Source organism: Notechis scutatus, chromosome 2 (assembly GCF_049901735.1).
Source record: "Notechis scutatus isolate UNSWTSFEM ecotype Mainland chromosome 2, rNotScu1.2, whole genome shotgun sequence".
NCBI lineage: Eukaryota > Metazoa > Chordata > Lepidosauria > Squamata > Elapidae > Notechis > Notechis scutatus.
The window spans coordinates 233030673-233047578 of NC_142010.1; the positions used below are offsets into that span (position 1 = coordinate 233030673).

The 16906-nt window shown below is 39.6% G+C and overlaps 1 protein-coding gene across 1 annotated transcript in view; it reads left to right on the forward strand.

Annotated features, from left to right (window-relative positions):
- Positions 1 to 1422: 1422 nt before the first annotated feature.
- The window catches only part of MAP1B (microtubule associated protein 1B), a 52594-nt gene continuing 37110 nt past the window's right edge, over positions 1423 to 16906 (forward strand). The window contains exons 1-2 of the mRNA XM_026670646.2: positions 1423 to 1996; positions 12008 to 12109. Coding sequence (XP_026526431.2) covers positions 1819 to 1996; positions 12008 to 12109 — 280 coding nt within the window. The 5' untranslated portion in view covers positions 1423 to 1818. The remainder of the gene's footprint in view (positions 1997 to 12007; positions 12110 to 16906) is intronic.

The window sequence follows — 16906 nt, forward strand, 5'->3', positions numbered from 1 at the left end:
TCCACAATTTTTTAAATTGAAAATTTGTCCTGAAGAGAAAAAAAAGCATATAGTAATCTATGTTGTTCATCCATGAGACATGTTTTATGCCAGAGTAAGATATGCAAGACTCTAAAATAAATTTCCTGCAATAACAAAAAGGGGCATAGAAAAACAATAAGCAATCTACGAACAATGACTTTTCAAAGTTAGTATTTTAAAATGTTTGGGATGGAGTATTTGATTTGATACTGAAAGTAAAGTTGGGGACAATCTTATCATGCTTGGCAATGTACCATAATAAAGATGTTTAAGTTATAAATATGTAATATGTTAAAAGGCTCTTATCTAAACAATATTATAAACTCCTGTCATGTGCTCTTATTATCAGTTATCATTCATGTATTCTTAAGAGTTCGTGGATGTAATGTAATATTGTTGTTCTGTCAGTTGTGTAAATGTGACTTTTTTGTTTGGTATGCTATTGAACTTTTAGATTACTAAAATGCAAAAACCATGTTGCTGTGCTTGCTTATTGAATTTTGCAACCAGATTGCAAAAAGTATTCACTGGCAAAAAGTTGCATGAATCCAATATCAGAGAGGGATGTTTTGCACTAGTGTTATTCATAAGCTATTTGATTTAGTGGCTTGATTGTTTCTTCTTTGCTCGGCTCAGTTTTATGACTGGCTGGGCAGGTACAGACTATCTGTTTGTTGCTTTTGTTGTCTGCTGTGGAAATTTTTCTATCCATCTTATTTCCATCCTACAGCCTACAACTATCCCAAAAAAGTTGTTTTATTATTTGTTTTCTGTCAACTAGTTTGAGGGCACTGTGCTGGAATGGATTATGTATTAAAGTTAATAGTTCTGTTAATACAGTTCTGTTTTTCTACCACTTTGCTTTTTTGTTATTATTTTAATGGTTCTGCACATTCTTGATTATTATGTACACTGCCCAAAGTCACTAAAGCAGGATAGGCAGCTTATACAAATGTGCTTAAATAAATAATAATAATTAAAAAATAATACATCTCCTATATAATCATTTGAAAACCAATGGCCAACCCATTGGCTGATCTTCTATGGGATGTAAATGTGAAAGTGAGGCTTTTGCCTTGTCTTTGGCAATCGCCACGGGCAAATATTAGTCTTTGCTTGGACTTTTCTTGGCCGCCTGTGTCCTGTGTGTCCTCCGTGTGGCTGTGCCTCCTCCGCGGGACACCCTAATCCTTATTTTCTGGATTAAGATGTTGAACATGACCCGAAAGAATCATCCTTGGGGGTCAGGGGAAGTTCGGGTGGGGCCCGGGCAGTCCAAACAGGCCCCATCCTCATTCCTGGCGAAATGTTTTTTTTTCTGAGCATGGCTGGTTCACCTCATCCTTCCTCCTTCCGGAGGCAGCGGTGGGAATGATTTGCTGCAAATGACATCAGCTGCCTGTTGGCAAAGCGGCGGCGGCGGTAGCAGCAGCGCGTGGCTGTGCCGGGTCTCCCCCACCCCGCCTGTTCGTCCTCAGCCGCCGCCGCCGCCGCCGCCTCCTCCCTCCGCCTTCTGGCCAGGTCCCAGCCCCGCACTGTCTCGGTATAAAAACCCGCCGCCTCCCCGCCCTCCCTCACTCTCCCAGCTGCCTGGAGCGCGGCGGTGCCTCTCGGCGCGCTTCTTCTTCTCACCCCCCCCGCAGAGGGAGGCGCCTTTGGAATTAAACCCTTTCGTCGCCTCCCGTCTTTCCTCCGCCGTCGCCTCGAGAGAAGAGGCGAGGGAAGGCGCTGCGAAGGAGGGAGGAGGAGGAGGAGGACCAGGAGGGAGGAGGCGGCGGCGACGACGGGCTTGCCAGGATGGCGACGGTGGTGCTGGAACCCGAGTCGGAGCCGTCTTGTAGCCTTCCCAGCGCGGTGCCCCCTTCGCCGAGCCTGTCGCACCGTTTTCTCGACAGCAAATTTTATCTGCTGGTCGTGGTGGGCGAGCTGGTCACCGAGGAGCATCTGAGAAGAGCCATAAGCAATATAGAGCGAGGTAAGGCGGCGGCGTTGCCCTACTAGTACCTCCCGTCCAGTTTCTCCTCTCTTCCTTCTCTCCTGCAGGATTTTCGGGAAGGGGGGACTTCGTTTCCCCCTCCCTTCCCTGTCCCCCCCACCCCCCCCAGGAGCGCTGGCTTGGCCGAGGGGAAAGGGAAGAGATCAGAGGCGCCCTACAGGTTGCACAAAAGTCCTTGCTGCCACCGTCTCTTGTGGTGGAAAGAGAGAGAGAGAGATTCGCTGCAGTTACCCGAGCTGTGATTCTGCCTACGACCTTGGTACCCGCCGCCCCCTCCGTTCCCATCGGAACTTCTGTTCCTTGCCTGTTTATGGTGCAATTCTCGGGGACTACTTGGGCTGATCTCCTGGTTCCAGCCCAGTGGAGATCCCAAAAAGGAAAATCTGATGCAACCACTCCCTTCTCTCTCTCTCTCTCTCTCCCGCCCCTTCCCCTCTTTTCTCTATGTGGATGCTTGTGTTAGGAGGGGTGAGGATTCTCTCTCTAGAAGTGCAGTGCTACTGTAGCCAGCCGTGTCAATATTTAAACCCCCCCCCCCCAATCTCGGTCCCATTTTCCAGAGAGATTCACACTTCTAGGCGTGCCCTGTGCAGAGAAGAAAGAAAGAAGCTGCAGGGAGGCACTGAAGGGTGTGGAGGCAGCAGTTCTTGCCTGATGAGAGAGGAAGACATGGCACCCTTGTAATTGATGGCTTTGTTGTTGTTGTTTTTCTTTTAACCATAGCTGACTTCGAACAACAAGGAGGTTAAGAGTTGATCCCCTCCTCATTCTTAGGAAAACCTTGTTCTCTGGGGATATGGCAATTCATCCATATTTCCAGAGATGTAGGACAGGAAGCAGAAGGAAATGAGATCTTGGGAGGGTTTTTTACTAGATGAAATACATTTCCTGGAGATGTATAAGGATGCCTCCGCTTCTGAAAGGGGCATATATGTGGGGTGTTGGGAGTATTTTGCCTTTCCACAGAAAGATCTGCAGTTGACTTTGGCATTTTTGCTGCACCAAGAGGCACAAGGAAGGAGGGTGCAGTTGATCTTGAGTTTTACTTTTTCCTTCTGTGAGTCATTCCTGCCCTCCCTATTGTCATCATTCACACACATCCATCCCACCCCCCATTCTAGCACAGAGCAAAGGTCGTTCCAGTCTTTGCTTGCCAGCAACAGTGTCTCCTTTTTCTTTTTCTTTTTTTCTTTTTCCTCCCACCTCTCTATGCTGCTGCTAGAGAGTCTGCCCAGAGATACCAGGCGGTGTGGTGGGCGTGGTGCAGTCCGCAGTGCGGTCCCTATGGCAGCCCATAGCTGACAAAGGGCGTTTATACAGTCAAGGAGAAAAAGAGAATTAGATTTAGGATCCAGTTGCTCCCTGAAAATTGAGGAGAAAGGGCTTTAGAAAGCTCTCGGGCTGCAAAATATGCCACTTCTGAACAGAAATACAGCAGCTTCTTTTGTTTCTAACTTTCGGCCATAAGTGATGTGGAATTTTTCCCCCCTCACGCTTTCTGAGCACAGTAGAAATATTTTTTTTTCAAGACAACATGCAGAAATTATAATTGTAGAGTAAGGAACACTTTATTTGTTCTATCTTACTGTTGCTTGGATACAGATTATTACAGTTTCTTTCAAAAGTCGCAGTACTGTAAATTTAAGAAAAGCAAAATGATACGTATTTTTGAATATCAAAGCTGGTTATATTCATAACCGAGGCAAATTTCCCTTTGATTATTCTTTCCTTAGAAAAGGAAAGCAAAGGATTTCAGCCATTGTCAGGAACCCTTGGCTACATTTAGGTGTGGTTCATAATTACTTTGGGATTTGTTCTTGATTTTGTATTCTAGTAAATTTGCATTGATAACTCTTTCTGTAATCATACCAAAAGTTGCTGGAAATAATCTTTGATCATTTTCTTTCTAGCTATACCTAAAAGTTTTAGATTAAGTCTGAATTTGTTGCATTTTGATTAATAATTTAATAAGATTAAGGCATTTGATGTCAGTTTTTGCTTCAAGAAAAAGAAACAAAATTCCTATATTGATTTTTGTTTGGTTTTTGTTTTTTGTTTTTTTATTGCATAGTTCAATTGTAGCATTCCTGATACTGGATTCTGAATACAAAATGATAACACCTATAAACATTTGGGGGATTTGCCCATGTCAGTCGTTTAAACCTTGATTAGAAAAGTCTAGAGATTTCTTTGTTAAAATAAACAGCAGCTTGATTAATGTCTAGTTGAACAAGGCTTTTGCAGCAGGGCCTTCCTGGTTTCATGAATCTGCACTCTTAGTTTTGGCCCTTGGACACCACCCTGGAAAGTGCTCAATTAATATGAATCACTGCAGAGAAATCTGAGAGCCCATCATCTATGGATGACGTAGTAAAGGATTATCTTGAATGAATTGAAAAATGTTTTTTTTTAATATTACCAAATGAGATTTAGAGATGATAGCTATTTAATAATTATAGAAAATCAACTACAATATTTATTTCCATATGTCCATTCCTCACCCCACCCATCCCAATACTTTAAAACCTATGGAAAATCTAACAATTGTAAGTCTGCCCAGATTGCTGATAAGACCTGAACTGACAGAAATGATTGACAGACCTATTTTTATTTTTTAGAAGGGAAATAAAAATTCCTTTCAGTAAAATGAAAAATTCCTTTCATTTTAGTAATCACTCATGTTAATATATAAGACCAACTTTTCTACTTTTTAGTGTAGAATCCTGTGTGATAATTGTGTGAGAAATGCTGACTCACAGAGCTCTTTTGTGCAGACTGATTTAACAGTGGATCTTTAATAGGCTTCCATATTTAATTTCAAACAAGGCTTGCTTTTTGAGAACTTATGATGTATATCTATTGTTTTTAAAAATAATTCTTGCAAAAGCCAGTATTCTAAAAATAACTGAATTTGATTACCAAATGCTCAATAACATCTTCCTAACTTAGTGTTCTCAAACGTGATAGCTAAGGATTTTAAGATTTGATACAAAGCAATCTTTCAGAAATGTCCAGCTAAATCTTTCATTTACCAGAATGAATGTTCATATAACATAAAAATTGAAAATATTTCAGTTCTGTCATATTTGTGTGAATGATCCAGAATATATTATCCATATGTTTCTCATTCTGAAACAATGTTTGTTAACTAGATCCCATAAAATATGAACACTTACATATTCTTTGTATACCTGGAAATGATGTGAAATGTATTAAGATTAAGAAAAATAAGATTCAAAACATAGCAAACCTGTATATCCTAATATAATAACTGTAGTACCCTGTTTCTCCAACAATATGGCCTCCCCCAATAGGAAGTCCCAGCATGTTTTATAGGCATGAAATGAAATTAAGCCCCTCCCCCCAAATTAAGGCCTATATTAAAACATGCGAAATGGTGGGGGGGCTTGCCGTTAGGAAGTACTTTTGTTGCACACCTGGATATGGTGCTGCCTGTGTTGACCCCGATACGAAGTGCCCCACCAACGCCGAGGTCAACATCCAAGCCGTCGCTGCCCGCCCGCCTGCCCAAAGATGCAAGGAGGGGGGAATTAAGTCACCTCCGAAAAGACAGCCTAGCCATTTTTTCGGGGCTCAAAAAAAAAAAGACCCGGCCTTATTATATGAGAAACACGGTAGGTCAGAAGAATTTTCTGTATATCTTATAGAAAAACTATTAATCAGATGTCCTCCAAATAGTCCAAATAGTTTTTAAACACTCTGTACAATTTAGATCAGCCTAATTTTATACTAGTCAAAGATTTGTAGTCAAACAGGAGAAAAAGTTTTTAAAATATGATACATGCACTATTGGATGTAAGAAATTCTGGGTCAATGGGAAGATCTTCCAACAGAAAGTATTGCATGTCACGGTAGATAATAAATGCTGACAGTATGTAGAATGATGTCCTACATTCCTAATCAAGGCAGAAGTTGCTTTCTGTCAAGTCAAACCTTTTGTGGAAATTTGGCAGAGATTTACTAATGATGTCACAGTTGAAGTGGAGAAAACCGAAGAAGAAATCACTCTTTGGACTTTTTTTGACATTATTGAATTTCAAAGAGTTCCATTAAAAGCAGGATAAAAGCAAACTGATTGATTTAACACAATAATATGGATTACCCTTAGGAAATTTTCAAAAAGGCACACTTCCAAAATTGTGTACTCAGTGCACTCAGCAGATTAAAATATTATTTAATTTCACTGGCTTAAATTTTTTAAAAAGTAAGCCAACCTGATGTATTTTTAATAGTTCTGGAAGCAATTAGAATGAAATAATTTCTAGAAAGCATGAACATGGTTTAATTATTTTATTGAACATTTATTTATAAAATATTTTCATTTTGTTGAAATAAAACAAAAACGAGATTAGCAACTCAGCAGATATGCTGCTGAAGCACTGAAAACTGTTGATGTTTTAATTTAGCACACTCTTATGTTTTTGCTGTGTTGGGAATTCGAATGCTCTGTAATTCATACAGTAATCTCACACCTTAAACAGTTCTAGCTCAATAGGTGTTATCTCCATCTGGTGTCATGGAACTGGTCTTTTACTCGAATGACAGGATTTCGTCTTCTCACCTCTGAACTCTTCCAGCCTCCAAATTGCTTCTTCAGAGAGATGATGCCTAGTGATTGGAGCAGATATAACAGGGCAGACTAAACATTGTTCTACCAGTAGACAAGCTTATAATTGGATTTATTTATATCCATTCATGACATTGCCCAATTTTTTTGGAAATAGTCTTACAGGATCATTGTTGAAATAGAGTCTGACAATAAATCTGTCAATAAATCTGTTTGTCACAGTTTTTCCAAACTTCACTTAACCATTACATTTAGATTAGATGATGAAATCTACAACCCAGTTAAAGAATTACACACACACATACACACACACACACAGAGAGAGAGAGAGAGAGAGAGAGAGAGAGAGAGAGAGAGAGAGAGAGAGAGAGATGTGTCTGTGTGTGTATGTGTAATTATCCCCTGAACTCAATACACACAAGCCTGATGATGGCAGATGAGATTCTGCCTCTATAACTTTAAAAGCACAACTATAAAGACATGGGAAAATACCCGAAGAAACTGGAGGCTTTTAAGAAGAGACTGGACAACCATTTGTCTAAATGGTATAGGGTTTCCAGCTTAAGCAGGGGGTTAGACTAGAAGACTTCCAAGATCTCTTCCAACTCTTTTATTCTGTTAATACATTCCATTGTAATACGAAATCATATTATTAAAAAAACTGTCTAAAAGGCAGAAAGAACATGCTGTATGAAAGTTACTATTACCAATACCAAAACACTTTTGGAGCTGTTGTATTCCACTACAGTTTAAAGTAATTAGTATTTCAAATATTAAATTATTGAGATGAAATTAAACTTTTGAATTTAAAATTCTCTTTACCCAGAATTTCTAACAGGTTTGCCTAATTTTCTAGGCCCATTTGTATAACCAATTCTAATAACAGATTAATCTGTTTACATCTATCTCAATCCCAAAATATGGAGAATGCTTTACTAAGCATGTTGTCAGCCCTCCAAGGTAGACCAGACTAGGAACTAAAATCACATCAACTAGTACTACTTTTATTGTAAGGTTATAGTAACAGAATCTTACAAGTCTGAATGCACTTCCTTTTTCCTCCCTCCCTTTATTTTCAGGAAAACTAGGGAGGGTTTTGTCCCAGACGTTTACTTGGATTACAGATTGGGTTGGACTCAAATTTATTTTATCTAACTATTGTCTTGGTTACAGGTCTTCTACCTGTACTTCAAGGTTTTTTTTTTGCCCATTACAGATCCTGAAAAGCAGTGGTTATTTTCTGATCTCATTGAAACTCCTCTTGCAGGGCTCTCCTGGGACTCCCAAAATCCTTGCAATTGGTCCTCAAAGCCTTTCCAAAGTTAACATCAAAATTGATTTTAAATAAGGGAAAAAATTGGAGAGCAATCTTATACTTTGTAATTTAAGTTATTTAGTCAATTTCAATCCAGTGAGGTAAAACTCAATTTTTGTCCTATCTTAACCACATTGGGAGGTTCGTCCCCATCTCCCACCCCAGTCCACCCAAAGGCCAAATATAATCCCACCAGAGAAATACTGAACAGCCCCATCCTTCTGATATTACTGCACTGTTGTGGTTGCTGCTTCCTTTAATTAGCTGACACCTGCTGTTCAGGTACAGTGTACAAAGCTATAAAATGTTACGTGCATACAGGTTTGTAGAAGAATTCATATTGTCTTATTGACCGAGCCAATAGAACAGATGGGGAGGGAGGAAGAAGGTGACCTTTTAAAAAATTAATTCAATAATTAGGACTTGCTTCCAGGCGCAATGGTTAGAGTGCTATACTGCAGGCCGCTTGTGCTGACTATTGGCTGTTCATATCCCAGCAGGCTCAAGATTGACTCAGCCTTCCATCCTTCGGAGGTGGGTAAAATGAGGACCCAGATTGTTGGGGGCAATATACTGACTCTGTAAACCACTTAGAGAGGCCTGTAAAGCACTGTAAAGCGGTATATAAGTCTAAGTGCTATTGCTATTTGCATTTATTATTTTAAAAATTATCTAAGATGATTGCATGCATTTAATACTTTGAACCTGTGTGTCATATAAATAAATGATAGCTTTTAAATTTATAATACCTTGCTGGAAAATGTTTCAGTGTAACACATTGAATTAAGTTTACTGCTACTTATATAAAAATGTAAACTCAAATTTTTCAAGACTTTACAAGGAAGCATCGATGTATCATCTTGGCTGGCCTCCCATATTTAATTTCCCTTATGCCAGGCCTTGCTGATAGTAAGCTAGGAACCCGTAGTATTGCTAGATTTATTAGTATACAGCAAATCTGCTCAGTAATGTGTGCTGGATACAGCTGTAGTTGACACAAACTAAAGCAGGGGTATCAAACTCAATTTGATCTTGGGGGGGAGGGGCGTGGCATAGCCAGCTCAATATCACTCGTGTTGGGGGCACCTATAGTGGCCTGAGTACTCTGCCAGCAAAAATGGTCTCCTGAGCTCTTTTTCAGCTGCGACAGCCTCCTGCAACCCTCTGCCAGCGAAAACGGGGCTTGGGTGGGCCGCGGGTGGGCCCCTCAAGCTCTGTTTTTGCTGGCAGAGGTACCATGGGTTTGTCCTTCACTGTTTCCAGGGCAGCCCTGGGGGCCAGATCTAAGCATTCCACGGGCCAGATCTGGCCTCCGGGCCTTGAGTTTCACATGCCTGGGCTAAAGGGTGTGAGCAAAATAATTGTACCTTTGGGCAGAATAAAACAGGCAACAAAGTTTATGTCGGTCATGTAAATGTCTATTTAATTGATTATATTATGGTTACTGTAGATATGGGGAAAGAACCTGTGGCTTTTTCTACCTTATGTACTTAAATGACATAGCTGGCCTTGGGTATTATGCATTTTAACCATATGGTAGAAAGCAAAATAACATCTACATCTTATAACTCTCTTAATTCAGCCTAATTGAAAAGGTAGTTCTGGGGGGGGAAATGGAGGACAAAAATCTATGTATATTGTCTAAGCTGCTGGGCAAAGAAAGCGGGTTGGTAGAATCCAAGAATGAATACATTCCCAAACTTATGGTTAGATAGATCAAAAGTTGATGGTTTGTGAAAGGCTGCCATAAAGTTAACACTCATTGTACAGATGTGATAGAGATTAATGAGGTGATTCAAGACAAATGTGAGGTTAAATGAGAAGAAAGCAGTATTCCCTGATAGGACAGTTTGTTCAGACCAGACAAAAGCGTTTCATAGAGCTGGATTTTTCTATGGGTGAAAGTAGATGGAATCCTTTAAGAAAGTGGTCCTCAACCTTCCTTGCTCTGTAGACCAGCAGTGGCAGGTGGTGTGGGGCAAATATGTTTTGCACACACAACCTTATCTTGCCCATGTACAAGTGGAACTCTGCACACATGCCCACTGTTTGCACGGCCCAGTTGGTTTGGGTATCCCTGGTTTGAGACAATGGTGAGAGATGAAAAGGATTAGTGTCAGGCACTATGCTTAGGAAATATTACATTGCCTACCTCCTTCAAACAGAATACAGTTATGGTGGAAGGCCATAAGAGATAACAGTAGTGATGTATGGAAGGCTAGCTGCCAGAACCCTATATGTTTCTTGTCTTTATGTGTTATAGTTCATTTGGAATTTCATTTGGAACTGTGGCTACTTAGCACAAAAAGGGCAAAATTAACCAGGTAGGAGCATTTTATGGAGAAGGTGGCAGGTAGCATTCCGATCAGTGGTGCGTTGTAACAGGCAATGTCTCCCGGGGTAGCTGTTTGGTAATTGGGCAGGATCACAACATGTTTTTAAAATTCCAAGTAAACACATCTGCACAAAAAGTGTTGGCGTACACTGTATGTATAAGCTGGGTACATAAATCTGAGCAGCACACTAATGAGGGCCTTTTCTGGGATACAGTCCTGATCACTGTTAGCAAAGTGCTTGTCTTAACCTCAAAGAGATTCCCATATTTATCTTGCCGCTGCCACCACCCCTCCAATATTTATGTCAGCAAAGTCTTTCTTCACTCAGTTGTTCTTTCACTCATTTTTATTTCTGGAGAGATTTGTTTCATTTTTCTTTGTCTGCTCGTAATTGTTATAGTGATGGATTTTCTATGATTGTAATGACATATTATTTTAATTTTTGTTACCTTTTGTAACGTGGTTGAGTGCTTCTGTAGGGAGAAGGAATCCTAGTTTACAAATACATACATGAATTCATAAATATTTATAGCATAATGATTTAGAGAAAGTGTTTTTACAAGTAGCATAAAACAATTAGTCCAATGTTTTTATAGCATGTTGCAAATTGGTTAGCTACATCATCCTTTTGTAAATGCCACAATACCATCCTATAAACTTGCTCCCTAATAAAACAAGTAAAACAGTCTAGCCTTGCTGGGAATAGAATGCTAAATAAAGTCAGTAACTAAAGAACTAAAGATATATTAGAGAGTCTGTGAGATAAAGGACTGAGCCTGGTAAGGGGAGGAAGAAAACTGATTTTAAAAACATGACATGTTTGGAGTAGAGAATTGACATGTTTATTTTAAAAAGTAAAATCTAAATTATCCATATGTAAAGATAATCTGAGAGTAAGTAAAATGTTGCACTAGATTGTGGGATTCGCATTAAAACTCCATATTTAAACCATTGAATTGAATTATTAAAAAGACTCGTATAGTTGTCCATCTTATGCACTATAATGCTAGGTTGCTTACAAACCAGAACCGAAACAGTACAAAGCATAAAAAACATCACAGAAACTCTAGGTGCCTCCAGCAAAGTGCAGAGACAGAGGAGGGAGGGAGAGCGCGAGAGAGAGCGTTATGACAATTCACCATGGCCAACTCGCTGAACCCAACTTGCCATGGCCAACTTGCTGCAGTCAACTCACCACAGGACAACTCGCTGCAGGAAAGAGTTACACTAATATGAAAGAAATAGTAGAATACAGTCATTGAAGAAAGGATGAAAATGGAGCGACAGAATGAAATGTGAATGGCAAAAAATGAAAATATTTTTTTATTTATTTTGAATAATTAAATAGAATTGTTAAATTGTCCCGCAGCAAGTTATCCCATGATGAGTTGGCTATGGTGAGTTGTTCTGCAGTGAGCCATGGTGAGTTGGCTGTAGCGAGTGGGCCATGATGACTTGGCTATGGCAAGTTGGCCACAGTGAGTTGACTGTGGCAAGTTATCCCATTCTGAGAGAGAGGAGAGAAGGAGGGAGGGAGGGAGGGAGGGAAAGAGAGGACTCTAGCTCCACTCCAAGCCAATTAACTTTGGGTCATTCTATCAGCCTAACCTACCTTGAGAGGAAATTGGAAGAAGGAATGCTAAGATTTCTACCTTGAGCTCCTGGAGGTAAACAGAAAAAAAAGCTAACAATAGTAATTAATATTTCTGTACTTATCCCTGACTACATGTTTATTTTGTTTTAACATCTAGGTATCCGATCATGGGACACAAACCTCATTGAATGCAACTTGGATCAAGAACTTAAACTTTTTGTATCCCGCCATTCAGCTCGATTCTCTCCTGATGTGAGAGGTGAGGTTTATTTTTCTGTTATTGCCTGTATTTGGTGGAGATTAATTTAAAACACCTGTTGCACAATAGGTCTTGGTCTCCATTAAGACAATACAGTTGTAATCCTATATTCACATTCCAGAGACCAAGTCAATTGAGGTTTTCTTTTGGATTAATATAAGGTCACAGTGTAATATTGGTTGTCTCTCTTTTAAAGAAAGCTTTATAGAGGACAACAGACAAAGCCAATATGTAAGCTTGATGTCACAGCCAGTGGCTATAATTCCAGACTTACTGGAAAGTAAATGTTGATGAGATCAGTGAAAATCAATTCACAGGGAATTTACTTAGTTGGGTTATAAGCATATAACTAATCATGTGGTGCATTGTTCTGAGCAAAAAAGATTCTGTTCGTAGGATAACTTAATTATACATTACTGTTTTCCAATAAAAGAATAATCGGATGTGAGTTGCTGCCTTTTGACAATGTACTCCCAAAGGTACTTTTTTCAAACCTGAATGACTCAAACCTGGAGGACTGAGAATCTCCATAAATATTTTGACAATGTAGTTCTCTGCATTAATAAAAGCTGAAGCAATGGGGCATAGTTTCATTGTAGATTAATGTTTTCTTAGTATTGCTACAAATAAATATTTCTATGGAATCAGAATAAGTTGTAATTCCTTTTAAATTATAAAAACTGTTGAATCTTGGCTTTAAAAAATGGTAGGTATTGTGGGAATGAAGATTATTACTTCCCTATCCACAGGCATTATTTCAAGCAAAGTGTTCTGACCCAGGCTTCATCAAATGGAATTAAACACAAACTTGTTTTAAAAGCGAAACCTATTTTATTGCAACGCTGGCAATTACTTTCATTCCCAGGCAGAACTAATTATAAATAGTTCCCCAAGATAAGCACAGCCTTTCAGTGCTATGGAATGTTGCCAAAAATAGAAGTATCCAAATAATTATAACAGAAACCAACCAAAGTACCAGAAAAAACTTAAGCAGAATACACAGAGTTTCAAGGAGGACTCGGAATCTATCAAACTACTTTGCTTCCTGCAAAGATGTCTTCATTGGAGGTCTGACTTTTATCTCTTATGGGAGGGGCAATCACCTCCCAGCCTTACTCCTGAGTTGCCCCTTCTGTTTCAGCTGCTATTGCCTTCTAGAAGCTCTATACACACACACACACACACACACACACACACACACACACACACACAGAACAGGCTCCCCTAGGTCCTCTGCTTTGCTGTTGCCAGACACCAAAGGCTCCGAAGGCAGCACCCCACTCCCAGATGGTCCTGGCCCCATCCCTGCATAGGATGCAGGATCCTCGTCCAAGTCCTTTCCATACTCCCTGACTGGTTTCCTTTCTTCCTCACTGTCTGATTCCGCTGCCATCTGCACCGGCTGCCGGCGAACCACAACACAAAGTTTGTATGTCTGCTACACAGAGGGTTACTTATTTACCCAGATTAATTTGCTCAAGTTCTATAAAATGCTTCTAACTCCTTGCACATATCCAACATGTTCAAAATTTAATGTGCAGTTTACTGGTATTTATTAAAAAATCCTATCAAAACATATAGGAACCACACTTTCTTTTAGGAAGGATTAAGATAGGATTTTACTCAAAGTTTCCTTAGCTTAATCATAGCAGAATGAGTAATGGGTCTTCCTGTTTTAGAACTGAGTGGGCAAACTTTAAGTAATTGGAAGTCTTACTTAAAATTGAGATTGGTGAAGACAGCAGCGAAGGGGAGATTATATAAAATGAGTGAAATTAGGATTATCTCTTTTTCACAAAGTTAAGGAAAGACTGCTAATTCATGGGAATTTATGGGCTTACACTATAATTTCCATGGTGCAGAAAATAAGGCTCCATTTTCACTGTCAGAGGGCTACAGGAAGCCATCCCAGTCAAAAACAGAACCTGGGAGGGCCATGTGCTGCCCTCTTGTGATCCATTTTTGCTGGCAGAGACACTGCGGGCTGGTCCTTCACTTTTCCAGAGCAGCTCCGTAGGCCAGATCTGGGTACCTCGGGGACCAGCCTCATGGGCTTCTGAGGTATAGCATCAACACAATTCAATGGGATAAAACATTAGTTTCTTCTCTGTTGGCTGGTGATGCCAGCTCTTATAGTGCAACATCTCTAGAGGATTAGATTAGGGAAAGCTTGCATAGTTCTTTGCCTCTCAAGAAAGAATATATGCAGTGCTACAGTTACTTTTAGGGTAAGATCATTAGGAATATAGTTTTGATCCAAAATATTTGGCCTCTGCTTAATGGGATTTGTGTTAAACAGATGTAAATAGGATACACCTGGTCTAGATCCCACATTGGTTATATTAAACTTTTCCTGATGCAAAAGAAATCACAGAAACTTCCTGAGATACAGCTTTCTTGGAATATATCTAAGATTTCAAATCTTTGCACAAGATATAGGTTTTCATATATTAAATAATTCTTAAATAACTACAATAAGTAATTCTTTACTAAATAATTATATTAAATAATTCTTTATTAACTAACATTCTCAGTTTAATTAAAATCTTAAAATCTACTCTTCAAGTCATTGTATAAAGGTAAACTTATGCAAGTCTCTACTTCTACAATTAAGCGCATGATAATAAGAAATATAGTGGGGTATTTAGACAGTACCTGGATGATCTGAAGTTAGTCTAGATTATTCCAAGATTATACATTAAAGCTATTTAATCCTGTGCTAGTTAAACAAAAAGTTATAGGAAGCAGTATTTTAAACACAAGGCTTCCCCTTGCTGTCATTAACCAAAGTCCACCCAGTGGTTTGGCGAGGACCATCCCAATCCAAACCATTCCCAACTTGGTTCCTCCCAGCCCCAAGCCTCGGTAAAATGAGATACTGGCTCCAGGTCCTCCCTGCCTATCTCTGCCCTTTTTGGCCATCCTATATCCTGTCTTGTGGGGCCATCAAGTAGCATTAAAACTGCCTGGGTCTTGGGCTGTTTACCATGCTGCGGCTCGGGCAAGCCTCAGGCACTGAGGCTGTAAGAAGACATGAGATGCAGCACAGCGCAAAGCCACAGCTAACCCAGGCCAGGCCAGCCCGGCCCAGCACAAAGAGGCTTCTTGGAGCTCTGGGGTTTGGGGGTTGCAAGAAATCCCTGGGCCACAGTGCAAAGCCCAGCCTAGCCATTTCAGCACTGTGGGGAAGGGAGCTTCTCGGCAGTCTACAGCTCAGGATGCAAGAAGCCCCTGAGCTGCATTGCAGCATGAAGCCCAGCCCACCTCAATAGTGCAGCGCAAAGAGTTTTCTTGATGCACTGCAGCTCTGGGACTGCAAGTAGTTTGTAAGATGCAGCGCAGCATGGAGCCAATTGTACTGTGAAGCCCAACCCCAGCCTGACCTAGCAGTGTGATGTAAAGGTGCTTTTTGGGGCGCTGCAACTCTGACAACTCTAGTAGTCAGTAGTCTGTCCAACTTGAAGTTGGAAGATCATTGTGTTTATTTAAAGCTTTACCATATTTTCATATATCTTGTTTTTAAATACTTATAAGCTTTATAGTATGAGAGTTGTACTGTAAAGTCTATGGCTGCCACAAATCAGAAGTCTGGCAGCACCTCTTCAAACTAACACATTATTCATCTTTCTTCCAAGTATGAATACTTCTTACTATCTTCATAGGAATTTCATTACAGAAAAGTATACAAATGTCATAAAGCAATATTTTGAAGTGAAAGTATTTTTAATGTTACAATGTAGATTGTGTAAGTATGTAAATACACAAAAATACAGATAGAGAGGTAGAAATTTCAAATCAAGTGACAGGTTTCACATCTATTCAATATAGAAAAGCACAATACTCAATGGCACAGCAGTTTTATAAGCTTTGAAAGTTGCTCAGTTTGAAAAAGAAATACAATTCTGTAATACTTTGTGGAGAACAGATTAAACTTTTGGAAGCCTTCTATTAATCACAGAATCTTACAAGGACTCTGGATGTCTGTCCGGTTAATGTAGCTGAAGTTTCAGTGTTAGTTGTTATACTCATTATTCTTAGCAAGAAAGAAAATGGAGACAAAGAGGCAGGAGATTAGTTTAATTTGGCTGACTCATGCAAATGGATCGATGCTTAGTTTCCCCATGGAGGAGTTGCTATTAGCAACTGTGCCATAGCATCGCTCCCTTGATGCACAGTAACAGTGAGGCTCAGAATGTAGCTATCTTGAAAGCCTTCTGAATTGTGTTTACTTCTATAAGAAGAACAATCCAAACACAGTTAATCCAACCAGTAAAATTGCTTTTAATGTCAACCTTTATCTTCTGAATCAGGGTGGGGAATGGGGTGGGGGTGAGAAATTCTTAATTCTGACTAAACTTTAAATTCTCAAATAGAAATATTTGCTTACTGAAAATTATGATACAAAAATATTTTTAAATGAATTATTAGCTGTGCACTATTATAAATATGCTTCATTTTCATTATGGAATGCTGTTCCTTCTCAGTTTGTTTTTCCAAGCTTGATTGCCTCCAAAATTCTGAACTTCACCTACCAAATATCCCGCCAAGCGTGCAGCTACTTTTATGTTTCACTAATGCAAAAAAATTCTAATCAATAAATGATTCATGAATTGCATGTATTTTTAATCTAATTATATTTGAAAGTTTAATTATTCATAGTAGTTAAAGAGCATTCTTTAATCAGGATCGGCATCCTTAGTTTTTGATGCTTATTATGCAGTCTTAGGGAGAGGAAGATAAACACGAAGAGCAGGAAAGGGAAAGGCACATTCTGCTAAATTTCCTTTTGCAAGGCTA